Source organism: Schistocerca cancellata, chromosome 2, assembly GCF_023864275.1.
Source record: "Schistocerca cancellata isolate TAMUIC-IGC-003103 chromosome 2, iqSchCanc2.1, whole genome shotgun sequence".
Taxonomy (NCBI): Eukaryota; Metazoa; Arthropoda; class Insecta; order Orthoptera; family Acrididae; genus Schistocerca; species Schistocerca cancellata.
In genome coordinates, this window is record NC_064627.1 from 900,178,281 (window position 1) to 900,195,886 (window position 17,606).

At 41.1% G+C, this 17,606-nt stretch overlaps 1 protein-coding gene across 2 annotated transcripts in view; it reads left to right on the top strand.

The window, feature by feature from the left end:
- LOC126162839 (arginyl-tRNA--protein transferase 1) overlaps nucleotides 1-17,606 on the top strand; it is a 183,930-nt gene that overhangs the window by 37,072 nt on the left and 129,252 nt on the right. For both annotated transcript variants that reach the window (XM_049919601.1, XM_049919602.1), the window contains exons 4-5: nucleotides 6,222-6,335; nucleotides 6,653-6,793. In XM_049919601.1, the coding sequence (XP_049775558.1) occupies nucleotides 6,222-6,335; nucleotides 6,653-6,793 (255 nt within the window). The remainder of the gene's footprint in view (nucleotides 1-6,221; nucleotides 6,336-6,652; nucleotides 6,794-17,606) is intronic.

Below are 17,606 nucleotides of genomic sequence, written 5' to 3' on the forward strand. Positions count from 1 at the left end.
GTGAACACAAACTACACATAAACATAACAAAGACAGAAATGGTGATTTTTCTGAAAAGGAGGCAAAACACCCAAGAATGCGGAAATCAACATCAGAGGACAAAAAATTAAAATCTCATCAGACTTTAAATACCTACGGGTGACATTGCAACCAACAGCCAAATGCTTCATAAAACATAAAACAGAATGTGCAGCCCAAGCAATAACAGCGATACAGGATGTCAAAAACATCCGCCTACTCAATCTAGAAATGGCCATGAAATTATTCAACGCAAAAATCTTGCCAATTCTGGCCATTGGGATGGAGCTTATATGGGACCACCTGACAGAAAAAAATCTACAAACACTAGAAAAGGTAAAATCAACTTATCTAAAAAGAGCACTAGGTCTCTCAAAGACAACAAGATCTAGACTAGTGTACCTGCTAGCGAGAGAGACATTCCTAATTAAAGACATCAAACTTCGATATATGATGCCACACACCAGGGCTTCCAGAAATCAACTGAAGATCATGGAGGACAAATGAGAAAAAGTATGGCTGGAGTTTTATGGCACCGAAGCAATGACAAACCGCTCATGGACAGCACCAAACTTTGAACTGCAACATGTCATAACTAGATTTTCTATTCACGGCTTTCATCATCTAATTTGCAAAAACAAAACTTATCACGACCCAACCACAACATGTGTCAACTGTGTAAAGAATCCTGTGAATGATATCACATAGAACTGTGCAGTAAAAAAGAGTGAAATTGATAAATGAATATGTAAAATGTAACTGTATATGGCTATTTGGCTGCAATTTTATTAAATAAAATTTTGACAGAAGTACTTTCAAGCACTTTTCTTACCCTTATTCAGAGGTTATCCAAAACAAACAAAACATTTCTAACAAATAAGACACCTGCTCTTCCTGAAGAAATAAAAATAAAGAAAATAGATGGTGATAATACACTCCTGGAAATTGAAATAAGAACACCGTGAATTCATTGTCCCAGGAAGGGGAAACTTTATTGACACATTCCTGGGGTCAGATACATCACATGATCACACTGACAGAACCACAGGCACATAGACACAGGCAACAGAGCATGCACAATGTCGGCACTAGTACAGTGTATATCCACCTTTCGCAGCAATGCAGGCTGCTATTCTCCCATGGAGACGATCGTAGAGATGCTGGATGTAGTCCTGTGGAACGGCTTGCCATGCCATTTCCACCTGGCACCTCAGTTGGACCAGCGTTCGTGCTGGACGTGCAGACCGCGTGAGACGACGCTTCATCCAGTCCCAAACATGCTCAATGGGGGACAGATCCGGAGATCTTGCTGGCCAGGGTAGTTGACTTACACCTTCTAGAGCACGTTGGGTGGCACGGGATACATGCGGACGTGCATTGTCCTGTTGGAACAGCAAGTTCCCTTGCCGGTCTAGGAATGGTAGAACGATGGGTTCGATGACGGTTTGGATGTACCGTGCACTATTCAGTGTCCCCTCGACGATCACCAGTGGTGTACGGCCAGTGTAGGAGATCGCTCCCCACACCATGATGCCGGGTGTTGGCCCTGTGTGCCTCGGTCGTATGCAGTCCTGATTGTGGCGCTCACCTGCACGGCGCCAAACACGCATACGACCATCATTGGCACCAAGGCAGAAGCAACTCTCATTGCTGAAGACGACACGTCTCCATTCGTCCCTCCATTCACGCCTGTCGCGACACCACTGGAGGCGGGCTGCACGATGTTGGGGCGTGAGCGGAAGACGGCCTAACGGTGTGCGGGACTGTAGCCCAGCTTCATGGAGACGGTTGCGAATGGTCCTCGCCGATACCCCAGGAGCAACAGTGTCCCTAATTTGCTGGGAAGTGGCGGTGCGGTCCCCTACGGCACTGCGTAGGATCCTACGGTCTTGGCGTGCATCCGTGCGTCGCTGCGGTCCGGTCCCAGGTCGACGGGCACGTGCACCTTCCGCCGACCACTGGCGACAACATCGATGTACTGTGGAGACCTCACGCCCCACGTGTTGAGCAATTCGGCGGTACGTCCACCCGGCCTCCCGCATGCCCACTATATGCCCTCGCTCAAAGTCCGTCAACTGCACATACGGTTCACGTCCACGCTGTCGCGGCATGCTACCAGTGTTAAAGACTGCGATGGAGCTCCGTATGCCACGGCAAACTGGCTGACACTGACGGCGGCGGCGCACAAATGCTGCGCAGCTAGCGCCATTCGACGGCCAACACCGCGGTTCCTGGTGTGTCCGCTGTGCCGTGCATGTGATCATTGCTTGTACAGCCCTCTCGCAGTGTCCGGAGCAAGTATGGTGGGTCTGACACACCGGTGTCAATGTGTTCTTTTTTCCATTTCCAGGAGTGTATATAGCAGTGGGATATCAAACTAAGCACAAATTAAATGCAAAAAATTTTGGTGGTCTGTTCAGATATTAATAACTTTTAGAGGACCCACAAATAACTGTTGCAGCTCTGTAGATTAGATGACAAGTAATTTTATTTGTGAAATAACTAAGGGGCACTCAACATACTATGTTTGATCAAAATTTATTGCAGTCACAAAATGGTGGAAAAAATGTCATGATCGATTTCCTTCCCACCTTTGACCTAATGTAGCATAGAAGCAGTGAATGACATGGTCTTGTGATTGTTAACTGTGTATTGTGCAAAAAGTTGTGCAGGTTAACCAGATAACGTCTGTGGTTTGATACTACTTAGTTTCAGTTTTAAGCTGTCTTAAAAGGGAAGGAGTAGTTGAGAGGGAACTGAGACAGGTTTGTAGCCTGCCTCTGATGTTCTTCAATGTATACACCAAGCAAGCTGTGAATAAACCAAGGAAAAACTTGGAAAGAGAATGAAAACTCAGAGAGAAGAAATTAAAGCTTTGATATTTTATCCAGTGACACTGTAGCACTGTCAGGGATGCCAAAGGATTAACAAGACCAGTTAACTGGAATGGAGGATTGCTGCACACAAGCACATAATAGAAGCCAGTTAACACTAGCTTTCGAGCTCTTCCTCTTTTTCTAATAGGACATAACAGATACCTAAATGTTCACACTTGCAGTAGCAACGAGACTGATTATTGAATACTGACTATCAAAAGTACTTGCCTGGGCCGATGGAGGTGGCAGGTCTTTTGTCTAGATGACTCAGCTGTTGCACAAGGTGAAAGAAGTACAGAGGATAGAGCATATAAGGATGGAGACTGGTAAAAGGGGGGAGGGAGGGGGGAGGAAGGAAAGGAGAGGACAGTGGTGGTGAAGAGGGAGGGAGGGCGAGTAAGAGAGGTGGAGGCAAGAAGGGGGAGAGGACTGAAGAAAAGGGGGGTGGGGGTGGGGGTGGGGAGAGAGAGAGAGAGAGAGAGAGAGAGAGAGAGAGAGAGAGAGAGAGAGAGAGTGCATACATGGGGGGGGGGGGGAGGAAGAGTGGGTGGAGAAGGTAGTACACAATCCTTCTCTCTTCTGTCCACTTTTGTGCACGCTGTTACACTGTGGATAGAAGAGCGAAGGGAATGGGTTAGGTGAGGTTGTGGGCAACATGTTAGCAGAGGTTAAGGCTAGAGGGATTTTGAAGTCATTAGTGTTGTGTGTGCAGCATGTTGGGCAACTGCTGGAGTTTAGATTGGTAGATAGGATAACTCATGAGGGGGTACTGAATCAAATTTCGAAGAACAACTTATTAAAAGAATGTATCAGTCAATAGGTCTCATGCTGTGAGGGGTCAAGGAGTAGTCAGTTTGGCAATGAGGTGTTTGGGGGGGGGGGGGAAGGGATTAAAGTTGTAGAGAGGGGTCCAAGACCTGACTACAGAAAATAAGTCAAATGATGGGTGATGGGTGTAGATTACAAAAGTTACGCAGAGATGAAAAGCATTGCAGAGGACTGACTTATATGGAGAGCTACCTTTTTTTAAATATCATATACATTAAAGCCATTTATAGTAAGGAAAGATGTTTGATGATGCATTGTACTGAATGAGTTATTTTGCAAAATATATTCAGTAATATGGGTATCATATTTTATTGCAAATAAATGTCAAACTTTATGTTGCTGCAATGTGTAGCTTCTTTATCAAAGAATGGCACAAAACACTCTCTGTCTTGATTACTAATTAGGTGTCTTAGATGACTACAGGGGAAGAATTACTGAATAGTTTAAAAACATTCAGAAAATAACCGAGATCACTTCGTTAATTGTTAGTGTAGTTGGCTCAAGAGTGATGAAGAGATGCCCAATTACAGCCAGTAGGAACCTTAAGATATGAATAAGTATTACTTGATACTTCCTATTTCTCCACAGCTTATAATTTTATAACAACTTGTATCACTTAGTGGGCTGTTTTCATATTATACATTCTTACGATTTTTTTTTTAACACTGAAACTCCTTTGCTACAGATAGTTATCAACGGGTAGCTGAAGCCAGGGAATTGGCAGGAGGGTACTTAGTGTTTAATATATAAATTACTTACAAGTGGTATCGTTACTGATCAGCTCAGATACTTCAGTGCCACAACCATGGGCGTACCCAGCAAGGGGCAGGTGGGGGGGCAGCCGCCCCCTCGACCCCCCCCCTCCCTCCCAGAAGATATTTGAACTCATTCGCACAGATCCGGGAGTAATTTTTTCGTCTTCGGCACGTTACTGTTGGCAGGGAAGTTTATAGAAATAATAACTTTAGCGATAAGCAATCTGCTCTGCTGTTCGCAGGCGTTACGTCGCCAAGGAACAGCTTATTCATTTGTAGGCAGTAAGGGATCATGAAGTTTCTAACAAACAACATCGTTTCTCCTACCATATTTAAATGTAAAATGCTTTTCTGCTCCTAAACTATTAATTTTTTAGTTACAGCTGATGCTGACTGTAGATTAATAGCAGTTGACGTGCAGGTTATGACAAGCAGTAGATGGCGAGACATTTAGTGCAAGTGATTTATAAAATAATTTTTAGAATGTTCCACAAAACTGGCCATCACTGAAAAAACTACCAGGCACTTCAGTAAAAGCCCCATTAGGGCTGCCTAAAGCCCTTGCTCACTTGCATAATCTTATCTTTACAAACAATAGCCAAATACTCAGCAGTTTTGGAACCAGTAGCTAATGTCCCGCAGTCTAAGTCTGTAGATATGATGGCGGTGAGGGAACACATCAGAGGAATCCTGGATGTGCTCAGTAATGATCGAAAGGAAGCAGGCAGAGTAACTAGTGAATTACTTGCAAAAGCACAAGTTATAGTAGAGGAACTGGAAATAGAAACTACTGTTCCACGTTTTGCTTGCAAGCAAAAATTCAGAAACAATCCACCATCCCAAAATGACAACGAATACTGGCGACGTTCGCTGGTAATACCATACATCGAATCATTCATGTCATCATTAAATATACGATTTTCACCAGAAAATACACCAGCTTTTGCTCTAAATAAGCTACATCCCTTGAATATGAGCAATTCTAGTGCAACAAACTTCCTTAAAAGTTCAGAATTGTTTAAAACATTTTATGGATTTGATGATATTGCCGGAGAACTGGAACTATGGTACAATTTGTGGAGGAAAAAGAATATAACTGAAGCTAAATTAAAGGATATGGAAGTCATTGACATGTTTAACGAGACCAATATTTTTTTCCCTAGCATGAAAAAAGCACTAAAAATTTTGAGCACTATTCCATGCACAACAGCGACTGTGGAACGATCCTTCAGCACACTTCGAAGAGTGAAGACATGGCTCAGAAGCACTATGGGAGAAGAAAGGCTCACAGGATTGTGCCTGATGAGTGTACACCGCAATTATGTTAAAGAAAACTGCGAGATGTTAGAGAAGAAAGTAATTGAGAAATTTGCGGCAAACCCTAGAAGATTATTACTGAATTAAAAAGTTGTATTTTTAAACAAGTGAATTCTTATATTTAAAATGTTTATTGAAATCAGTTTTTCACTAGTTTACTGTTTTATTTAATAAGAAATGCTGCATGTTTTCTCGGATTGTACAAGTGCATTCTTGTATTTAAAATGTTTATTAAAAGCAGTTTTTCACTGGTTTACTGTTTTATTTAATAAGAAGTGCTGTATGTTGTCTCGAGTCCTTGTTTCCTGAGACTAGTATGACCTGCCGCCCCCCCCCCCCCCCCCCCCCCTCCCTAGTTCAGATCCTGGGTATGCCCTTGGCCACAACTGATTGTATGAGGGTCAACATTGTGATGTTTTATTTCTAGATGGTGGAGAGATGATGGATGTACCCAATTTCCCAAAGAAGTCTGATCAGGCAAAAAAGCATAAAGAAGATGCCAAAGTTTTATCTGTAGATCCTTCCTTGTCTGGACGTATAGGTAAAAATTTTGGTTTATTGCTCCTTTAGTAATCTATATTTATGTTTTAACACATTTCACTTGTGCATTAAGAGGTCAAATATTGTTACAAGTTGGTGTGTGTAAGTAAATCAGGCAAATGAGAAATGTGACACTTTCAGTCATAATGCTTTATTTGTACAAATGGATGGGCCGAGTATAAAATGACAACGATCATGTCAGCATTCTAATTAATAATAAGAATTGCATATGACAAGATTTGATATAAGATGCACATTTATGACATTAAGTAACTAACGTGTTCTCTTTTTAACTCTTGTAATTATTTGTTATTGTAGAACCAGAGGGAAGTGATCTGTCATGTCCAGAGCCACCTGGAAAACATAAATTAGAATTATCCCTGGAAAAATCAGGAGACAGCAGTGAAACATCAACTGACTCGAAGAAAGATGCAAATTTGCCTAAGAAAGTTTGTTTAGGTAAGTACAAGTGCTTTTAGTTTTTATTAGTAAGAATTTCAAAAAACTTTCTTCTAATTTTGCTGTGGAGGTAAAATCCCAAAATTAGAAGAAAACTTATAAATAAAAACAATGGAAAACCCAGGATGGAATAGTGCAATATTATGAAAGCCCTGTCTTCCATCTTTAAGCTGTCAGTTTTTCAAATCTCACCTGGTGCAGTCCCCAACAATCAGTCTTTCGTTCTCATCACATCCGGTAAGTCTCCCGTGACCTAGGGTTTTGGGTGACTCTTCCAAACTGTGTCCCTTTTCATAAACCTCTCCAGTCCTTTTCCTTCACCTCTCTTCCTTCCCCTTCAACTCTTCTGCCAAAAGGTACCACTGGCTCCAAAAACTTGCATAAGTTAAATCATTTTGTGTGTGTGTGTGTGTGTGTGTGTGTGTGTGTGTGTGTGTGTGTAGGAGTGTGCACGTGCTTCTGCTGCCACTTGGGGAGTAGATTTTTTTAAATCTATACAGCCTGGACAGGAGCTTGGGCGGGAGGGGGGAAGGGGGGGGGGGGAGAAGGAGAGAAATGAAGGAGGGGAAAATATATACCCCTCCCTCCCTCTCAAACACAAGGAGCACATTTTATTTCTCGAGTCTAGAATGCCATGTGGTAGATGGAGCCAAAACTTTGTAATTTATTTCACATGTTTTTAATTGGGACCCAATTGTATATAAGCTGCAGAAACTAAAGCAAGCAAGAGATGTATAGCAGCCCAGGTGTCCGTAGATGTAGACATGATAGCTAATCTGTATTGCCAGACCCAGATTGTGCGACATCTGCAAGTCAGAGTGACAGGGCAGTAGTATAGGGTACATCATCAGTGAAGACAGTTTGACTGTCAAGCTCCAGACCAACTGATCAGATATATTCTTTGATTGATGGTAAAATGTTATAAATAGGACTCGGATTTTAATGACAAGTCATATTTTTTGCCTAAACGTATGGTGAATTTTACAATTTATGCACAGATACAGGTATTGTAATGAAGAAAAATGTATTTTATTGTGCATGTAAAGCCATAGTCACACCTTTTTTGTAATAGGCCATATTTCAGCCAACTTTAGCCAGAAATATATATTTTTGTCATATCTTTAAAGACACAAGATAAAAACATGAAAATGTTGCTCACATGACCGTGTATCGAGTGATATTTTCGCAAATTAACACAGTAATTATTACAAATCTTTATTTATCATGCCTGTAGTAAACAGTCAGCATACCACACTATTGTCTGATTAAAATTACTTGATAGTTGACACTTCTTGCTCTGGAGCTAGTTTCCTCCAGAGCCCTCAATGTCATCACCAAATTATTAGCTGTTGCCAAACTGCCTCAGCAATTGGTCAGTTCACTTTCAATTCCTCGTCCGGTGTTCTTTCTTGATGTGTTTGGATCCTGAATCATGGGTGTGACACTTTTATTTCGTGTTTCATCATACATGATAACCACACCAAACAACACACACACACACACACACACACACACACACACACATGAACTGTACTAATGAAATACACATGTTCAGCTTCACAAATGAGGTTATCATAATCAGAAATTGGCTTACATTAGATAAGCTTTGCATGACATTGCATGAAACCAAGTTTTTGAAGGCTGCAATTCATCATTGCAACTGAGTGTTCTCAGTCAAAAATGTAACAACTACACTCACTGTTGTACTTTATGGTTGTGTATTACCTGCCATCTTGCATGTTGTAGGTTCGAAGCTCATTAAAAGGTGTGAATTTTTTTTATTTCAGAATCTCATCGAAAGAGCTTTTGTAATCAATTTTGGTTTTAATGTATTTTTTTTTTTTATTTCTAATTCTTTGGCATATCATTTTCATTGTTCTATTGACTTTTTTATTTGCTGTTATTTTGCTGTCATCCCTTTTTCATTTGGAATGTACCTGTGATGCCTAAAATCTGTAGCCGAGTGCCAACCAGGACTGCTTATTGACTGGTAATGTGGCAGCCAGTGTGAGAATAATTTCAGGCAACAAATGATAACAAGAAATTATAGTTTGCCTTTAGTGCTGAAACTGAACTTTTTCTGTCTTGAGTTTGGGTGTAGAGGTTGGATTTAATAGCCATGAAAAAAGTGATTGTGATTTTCGTCCTGTCATAGACTATTGACCACCACATTCTCAGATACATTACACATCACTTGGTCGCGAGTAGCTGAGGATATGAGTTTAAATTCAGTGCTACAAAATGTGTCTCTTGCCACAGTTCAGTCATTGATCACTTAAAATCAGCTTTCGACAGAGCAGCTCCCATTTCCATTATATCTCGCTGCAGCTTCTTCCATCATTGCCCCCACGTTACACGTTAACCGCCTTTGTGAAGTGATTCGCTATGTTTGTGTGCTACCTATAACTGAGCAGTGGCTGGTGTCCAATGTGGCAACAACATAGTGGCAAGTGACAGATGTCAATTGTCAAGTAATTTTAAATGGACTATAGTTGGTTCGCTAACATATAAAATTGTTGCATGGGATCAACAAAACGCTCTTGAAGCCAACAAAGGCAGCTTTTGAAGTAATAAACATCACACATGTGGTCACATTATTTAGTTTGAATACAAACTCAGTCTGCTTCAACATGCCGAAAGTAAAGTGCTCCAACAGCATGAAGGTGGAAGGTTTTGTTTATGATTTCAGCTTTGATGGGGAAATATTATTTTGTAAACAACGTGAAGTTAAAGTTAGTGCAGAAAAGCACTTTCATATGTAACAACACTGTAGGGCCACCAAACGCAGCAGCTGTGTGAGCATAATGCTGAAAATGACAGCAAACAAATACTGTTATTTGAACAGAGAGATCCATCTTGAACTGTGCAATCATTCTTCAAGGACTTGTATGAGATGAGGGTGTACGGCAGCATCCTATCGTAGAAACTGAAGAATCCACATTTCAGACAGTTCTTGGAGAAGTACACAGCGCATACAGTTCCAGATCAATCTACGTTTAGAAAAAACTATTTGTCCATGTGCTACGAGAAGGTGTTCAACAAAATGTGAATTAGTGTTGTGGACCAGAAGGTCTGGGTATCCATACATCAAACCACTGATATGTGTGGGCATTTTGTTGCAAATGTTGTTGTTGAAATCAAACAGTGGAAAATCCAGGATGGAATAATGACAGTATTATGAAAAGGACAGATTGCTTCACATCATGTAGTGGGGATGTTGAGTCACAGACAGGTAAACAAAAAACTGCTGAACAAGTAAGCTTTTGCCCAAAAGTCCATCTTCTGAATTAGACAACATACACGAATACATTCATGATGACAAAACTCACACACACTTGACCACTGTCTTCAGACACATATGGACATTTCAGAAATAAGCGTTAGCTTCAAACACTGCAAAAAGTAAGTTGTTCAGGGGTGAATTTTGTATTACATGGTATATAAAAAAACAAGAATGTGTGTTTAAAAACTTACATAAAGTCATATTTTATTTTTAAGATCTTATTTATACAAGTTTTGGGTCATAAATGGTTGCATATTTCACTGTCTTTAAAATACAGGCTCTAATCATGAGTCAGAGTTCCACGCAACTGCCTCTTATAGGCGGGTGGAGGTAAATGTCTTCAGTGACTATCTTCTTGGTTAGGGAATATTATTGTATTTATCGGCACTATGTTTACCGTATTTACTCGAATCTAAGCCACACTCAAATCTAAGCCGCACCTGAAAAATGAGACTCGAAATAAGGGGGAAAAAATTCCCGAATCTAAGCCGCACCGGAAATTTGAGACTCGAAATTCAAGGGGAGAGTAAAGTTTTGGGCCGCACCTCCAAATCGAAACAAAGTTGGTCCATTGTGATATGAGAAACAATTTAGGTCGAATGAATGACGATACAGCTACAGTAGTTTGGTTCGAGTCGTAAGCTTAGCAGTTAAGCATTACCAGGTAGCCTTTGCTATGCGTCAGGCGCTCCGTCCGTGTTTATACAGGTACCCTTCCTTTTTCACGTGCTTCGTCTGGTTTGAATTGATTGCTTATTTTTCTTTGATCTGATAAGTGTCGTTCTCTTTGTTATAGGTGTTTGTGTCACTCTAAGCTGAAAATGCATTACTGTACTGTGTCACGCATTGTTTGTTGCATTCTGATAGTGCATGTTTACGGCCTGTCGCGGCATGGCTTGCTTTTGTGCGCGCTACTGCCGCTTAAAATTAAAAAAAAAAGAGACAGTAATCATCTCACTAGCGAAACAATGGCAAGAGACTGCTATTTGTTGTTACTTACACTGCTGCTTTCTTTGATAATGATCAACAAGAACCAAATAATAGGCTGCGTATGATAGAACATGTTCTGAACGAGAGTTAGGCGAAAATGTTTCTCCATTTGAAAATCTTCTTTAGTACATCAAATTCTGCACAGAAATTAGAGTCATCTTAGAATTAAATATCTAGTCAGTTGCCATGCTTCATTTCTGACTGTATCACTATTAGGCATAAGAATAATACGAATATAAACATGACACGATACGTATATTCTTCCGCGTTTGCTGTTGTCTCACTCTAGTTTCGTAGTTTATTAGGCAGGCAGGATTTAAATGAGATAGCAGCAAACACGAAAAAATACATGACAAAATGTTGATATTCGTATTATTCTTATGGTGAAGAGAATACTGCATGTGATTCACATTTCATCAGGTTCCTATTAGCAACCATCTCTTCTCATAGGTAGGAAAAAATTCAGAAAGTAGAGTTGGCCATATTGACAAATATCCCAAACAGTCTTGCATGTCGGATTTTCGTAGTACATTGAAATCCTGCTACATTCGAAGATGAACAATACGGAATTTGTATTTACTTCGTTGGATAATGTATGAAAATGCAGTGGTCGAAACTCGGGGCGGAGAAAAAAATCTCGTCTTCCACCTTTTTTTTAAATTTATTTACTGACGCGGAGGTTTTGGCGCCAGTATTTATCTTTGTGCCTACAAAGCATGCCCGTGTAGCGCTACTTATATTCGACGGCAGAAGTTAGTTGTGGCGGCACCTACCAACATTTTTCAGAACTTCCACTTGCTTTGCACTCGATTCTAAGCCGCAGGCGGCTTTTTGGATTACGAAAACCGGAAAAAAAGTGCGGCTTAGATTCGAGTAAATACGGTACCTCTGTTTTTCATGTAGTCAGCTTTCCTTGACAACATCAGTGCTGCTGGATCTGACTGGTGTGCTTTCATGTGGCAGACACTACTGCAGCCTGGCCATATTTGGTATGGCACATTTGTAAGCTGTTAGGGACCATCACATTTCCTCCTCTCTATAACAGAGCTGTCTCCAACTTGCATACACATAAAGATAGTGTATGTTTACACGAATAAATATAGAAATAGATTGGTAACAAGGTAACTCTGTGGTATTGGTGAACATTGTGCCATGGATTTGTGAGATGCTCCCTTGTTGTAGCCCATTCTCATCTTGTGTGATGGGGTGAACCAGAGTTCTAATCACAGTTTACCAGTGATACAGTGAGCATTACTTGTGACAGTGGATCATTGCTTGCAGACATCAAATTGACAGAGCTCTGTACAGGTGAGGCAATCATCTACAGTGTCTTAAAACATAATAAGGTGCCAAATGGAAAAAGACAAGTTGGTCAAAATAAGACACCAACTTTTCTGTAAAAAAACTGTAATTGTGGTGGCAAACAGCACAAACAATGTGATCCTAATGTCATTTGTGGACTAAAACGAGAACACTTTTAAGCTATGAATTGCAGTGCCTAAGGACAATAGATGTCTTCTATGTGCTGCTATTTTCCCATATAATATCAGTGACACTCTTATTCATTATTCGTCGTATTCTATGAATCCCATCATATGTTGTTGTTGTTGTTGTTGTTGTTGTTGTGGTCTTCAGTCGTGAGACTGGTTTGATGCAGCTCTCCATGTTACTCTATCCTGTGCAAGCTTCTTCATCTCCCAGTACCTACTGCAACCTACATCCTTCTGAATCTGCTTAGTGTATTCACCTCTTGGTCTCCCTCTACAATTTTTACCCTCCACGCTGCCCTCCAATACTAAATTGGTGATCCCTTGATGCCTCAGAACATGTCCTACCAACCGATCCCTTCTTCTGGTCAAGTTGTGCCACAAACGTCTCTTCTCCCCAATCCTATTCAATACCTCCTCATTAGTTATGTGATCTACCCATCTAATCTTCAGCATTCTTCTGTAGCACCACATTTCGAAAGCTTCTATTCTCTTCTTGTCCAAACTATTTATTGTCCATGTTTCACTTCCATGCATGGCTACACTCCATACAAATACTTTCAGAAATGACTTCCTGACACTTAAATCTATACTCGATGTTATCAAATTTCTCTTCTTCAAAAACGCTTTCATTCCATTGCCAGTCTACATTATAAAGGAGAACATTAAAGGATGTGGAATGGATCGAGGCATATATTAATTAAATGAACTAACTGCTAGAAACTACATGAACATTTACTTATTTATTTATCCAAGAACTCTGTCTCAGTTTTAGAAGATTAGTTGATCACACACTGGATAGATATGTACCCAGTAGAACAGTTCATAATGGGAGGGAACCTCCATGCTATACAGTTACGGCCAAGAAACTTCTAAAGAAACAGAGATTACTGCATAATAAGTGTAAAATAAAGCAATGGGCTATAGATACAGAGTTGCTGAATGAAACACAGGGCAATGTGTGATGCGTTCAATGACTACTGTTGCAGAATATTGTCAAGTAATCTTTCGTAGAACCCAAAGAAATTCTGGTTGTATGTGAAGGCTGTTAGTGGCACCAAAGTTAGTATCCGGACAGGAACTAAAGTTGAGCATAGCAAAGTGAAAGCTGAAATGCTTAACTCCATTTTCAAATGTTCCTTTACAAAGGAAAATCCAGGAGAATTGCCCCAATTTAATCCTCATATCACTGAAAAGAGGAAAGAAATAAGTATTAGTGTCAGGGATGTTGACAAACAGTTGAAACACTCTAATGGTTTTGGCAGCAAGAGAAGCGGTGCAGTACTGGACTGCGAACTTGCCACTTCTCTTACTACAGTTGACTTACTTAAAATATTTAGCTGATCCTCTTGTCTGAATATGCGGCTGCATCAATCTCCACAACTTCTTCTCCAAAGAATTAATGCTGGTTAGAGGAACAAAAGATTTCTCTCTCTCTCTCTCTCTCTCTCTCTCTCTCTCTCTCTCTCTCTCTCTCTCACTAGAAATAACTCTGTACCCTCACACTTTCAGTTCAGCTCAGGTATATTTTCGTTTACACAAGTTTAACGCAAGCATACAAACCCTTGCAAGTCAAGTATGCTGATAACCATTAGATACTATTAAATATAATCACAATTGCCTGGTTTTAACAACCAAATAATTTATTGATGTCATATGCGTCTTGGTTCGTTCAGAGCTGACATGAAGTAATTTAAAAGGCATAGTCAATTTTTTTTTTTTTTTCAGCAATCACATTCACTAACACTGCAAAGAATAGCATTTAATTACTCTATGTCCTCTCACACAGTGTCTGTGGCTCTTGCGGCAAACACTTGTCAGCGTCGTTCAACTGTCTCGCTTATCGTCTTCTCGTTACAAACTTCCAACCTGCACACAGAAATGAGTGGTGCAGTAGATACGCTTCCCCACGTCCACACTCATACATAAAATATCAAGTGTTTGAGACGGTGGAAGGCCTAGTGTCGCTAGAATTTACGCCGAAATTCGTGAGGCACTACAACTGTTAAAACTGAACAAAGCTCCAGGCCCCGGTGGAATCCCTGTCAGATTCTATATTGAACTTGTGGCTGAGTTAGCCCCTACCCAGTTCTTGGAAGAAGGCACAGGTCACACCAGTCTACAAGAAGGGTAGTAGAAGTGATCCACAATACTACCATCCAAATCCTTGACATTGATTTGTTATAGAATCTTAGAACATATTCTGAGCTCAGACATAATGAAGTATCTTGAACAGCAATGGCAACCAGCATGGATTTCGAAAACTTTGATCATGTGAAACCCAACTGTTTGGTCCCTTAGAAATTCACACACACACATTTGAAACCCAACTCACATTTTCCTCACATGATGTACTGAAAGCCTTGGATCAAGGCCACCAGTTAGACGCAGTGTTTCTTGATTTTCGAAAAGCATTTGACTCAGTACCGCACCTATATTTATTGTCAAAAGTATGATCATATGGGCTATCAAGTGAAATTTTTGACATGACAGAGAATGCTTTAGTAGAGAGGACACAGCATGATGTTATCTTGGATGGAGAGATGTCATCAGATGTAGAAGTGCCCCAGGGAAGTCTGTTGGGGCCCTTACTGTTCACATTGTGTATTAATGACCTTGCAGACAGTATTAATACTAAAACTTGGTTTTTTTGCAGATGATGAAGTTATCTATAATGAAGTACTGTCAGGGAAGCTGCATAAGTATTCAGTCAGATCTTGATAAGATTTCGACATGGTGCTGAGACTGGCAACTTGGTCTAAATGTTCAGAAATGTGAAATTTTTCACTTCACAAAACAAACAAAAATGTAATATCCTATGACTATAGTACCAATGAGTCACTGTTGGAATCGGCCAACTCGTACAAATACCTGGGTGTAACATTTTGTAGGGATATGAAATGGAATGATGACATGGATTCAGTCATGGGTAAAACTGACTTCAATTTATTGGTAGAATACTGGGGAAGTGCTATCAGTATACAAAATTGCTTACAAGTCACTTGATTGATGGCTTCTGGAATATTGCTCAAGTGTGTGGGACCTGTACCAGATAGGACTAACAGGGGATATTAAATGTATACAGAGAAGGGCAGCATGAATGATGGTCACAGGTATTTTTTAATCTGTGGGAGAGTGTCACAGAGATCTGAAAGAAGTGAACTGGCAGACTCTTGAGGACAGATGTAAACTATCCCGAAAAAGTCTAATTACAAAGTTTCAAGAACTGGCTTTAAATGATAACTCTAGGGATATACTACAACCCCTTATACCACTCACATAGGGATCATGAGGATAAGATTAGAATAACTATTGCACACAAGGAGACATTCAAACAATCAGTCTTCCTGTGCTCCATACATGAATGGAACAGGAAGAAACCCTAATAACTGGTACAGTGGGACATTCCCTCTGTCGAGCACCTCAGAGTGATTTGCAAAGTATAGATGTAGATGTAGGTGTAGATCATCTCACAATGGTATAGCAGTTGTCAGGGTAATACAGTGCAAATCAGTAGGTCAAAATGTACAACACATTGCATACATAACATGTGTTATGAGGGTAGGACAGGCGGTAGGTAAGCCATGGCCTCGATTAAGGAACCATCCTGGCATTTGCCTTAGAGATCTAGGAAAGACAAAATCGGAATGGCCAGACAGAGCAGTCCCATACTTTGAGTAGGAGATCAGTGACTTAACAGCCACACAGCCTCATTAAGTCCTTACTGTATTACATTGTTCGATTGACATAGGGACTGCTCATCACTATAGATGCAACAGGCACAGGTGGCTAGACTGCATAGAAGGGGCTTCTTGGCATGGAATGGGTGGCAGCTGTTGAAGTCGAGGTATTGCTGGTGGTTGGTAGGTTACTTCTCTCCTTTTCTACTCCCTTCGCCCTCCCCCTTCCTAGCCCCCCTGCTGACTGTCTAACCTCCCAACAGCACCTAGCTACCTACCCTCACCCCACCACGTCACAGACAGGAGCAATAAAAAGACTGCTATACATTTGGGTTTTCAGCCAATAGGCCTTCTTCTGAAGTAGGAAGTGCACACACATTCACACGAGCACAACTCATACACATGACCTCTGTCTCTAGCCACTGAGGCCAGCCTGTGAGCAGCAGCTTGTGATGAAAGAAACAATCCATGGGTAGTGAGGATAACACTATTGAGAAAATTTAGAGAACCTACATTTGATGCTGACTGCAGAACAGATCTGTTGCTTCCAATCTATATTGCATGTAAGGACCACAAAGATCAGGTATGAGAAATTAGAGCTGGTACAGAAAGTCATTTTTCCCACATTCTGTTTGCGAGTGCAACAGGAAAGGAAATGACTAATAGTGGTATGGGGTACCCTCTGCCACATGCTGTAAAGTGGATTGCAGAGAGTTGATGTAGCTGTAGAAGGAGGAGGCGGGGGTGGAGAGGGGGAGGGATAGAAGGGTAAGGGTGGGGGAAGGTGTACTGTCTAGTGCTGCTTGTGGGAGCATGCAGAGATGTGGTGGGGGCAGAGTAGGGCTTCTAGGTATGTTGGGAAGCATGTCGTGCAACTGGATAATCCAGCTGTCTGTCGGCCACAGTTTGTCGGTGGCCATTCATATGGACAGAGAGACTGTTGGTTGTCATGCGTACATAGAAAGCAGCACAATGGTTGCAGCTTAGTTTTTTGATCATATGACTGCTTTCACAGAAAGTCCTGCCTTTGATAGTATGGGCAATGCCTGTGACTGAGCTGGAGTAGATGATGGTGGGAGGATGTATGGGACAGGTCTTGCATCTAGTTCTGCAGCAGGGATATGAGCCATGAGGTAAGGAATTGGGAGGAGGGGTGGAGTATGTATGGACAAGGGCATTGCGTAGATTCAGTGGGCGGTGGAATACCACTGTGGAAGGGGTGGGAAAGATAGTGGATATGATATTCCTTTATATCCTACCCCTATAGCCTCATGGGTTGCATATTCCTATATCCTATTCACTACCCTCCCATGCCTCCCACAGTAATATTCTGCCATCCACTAAACCTATGCAGTATCCTTGTCCATCCCTTA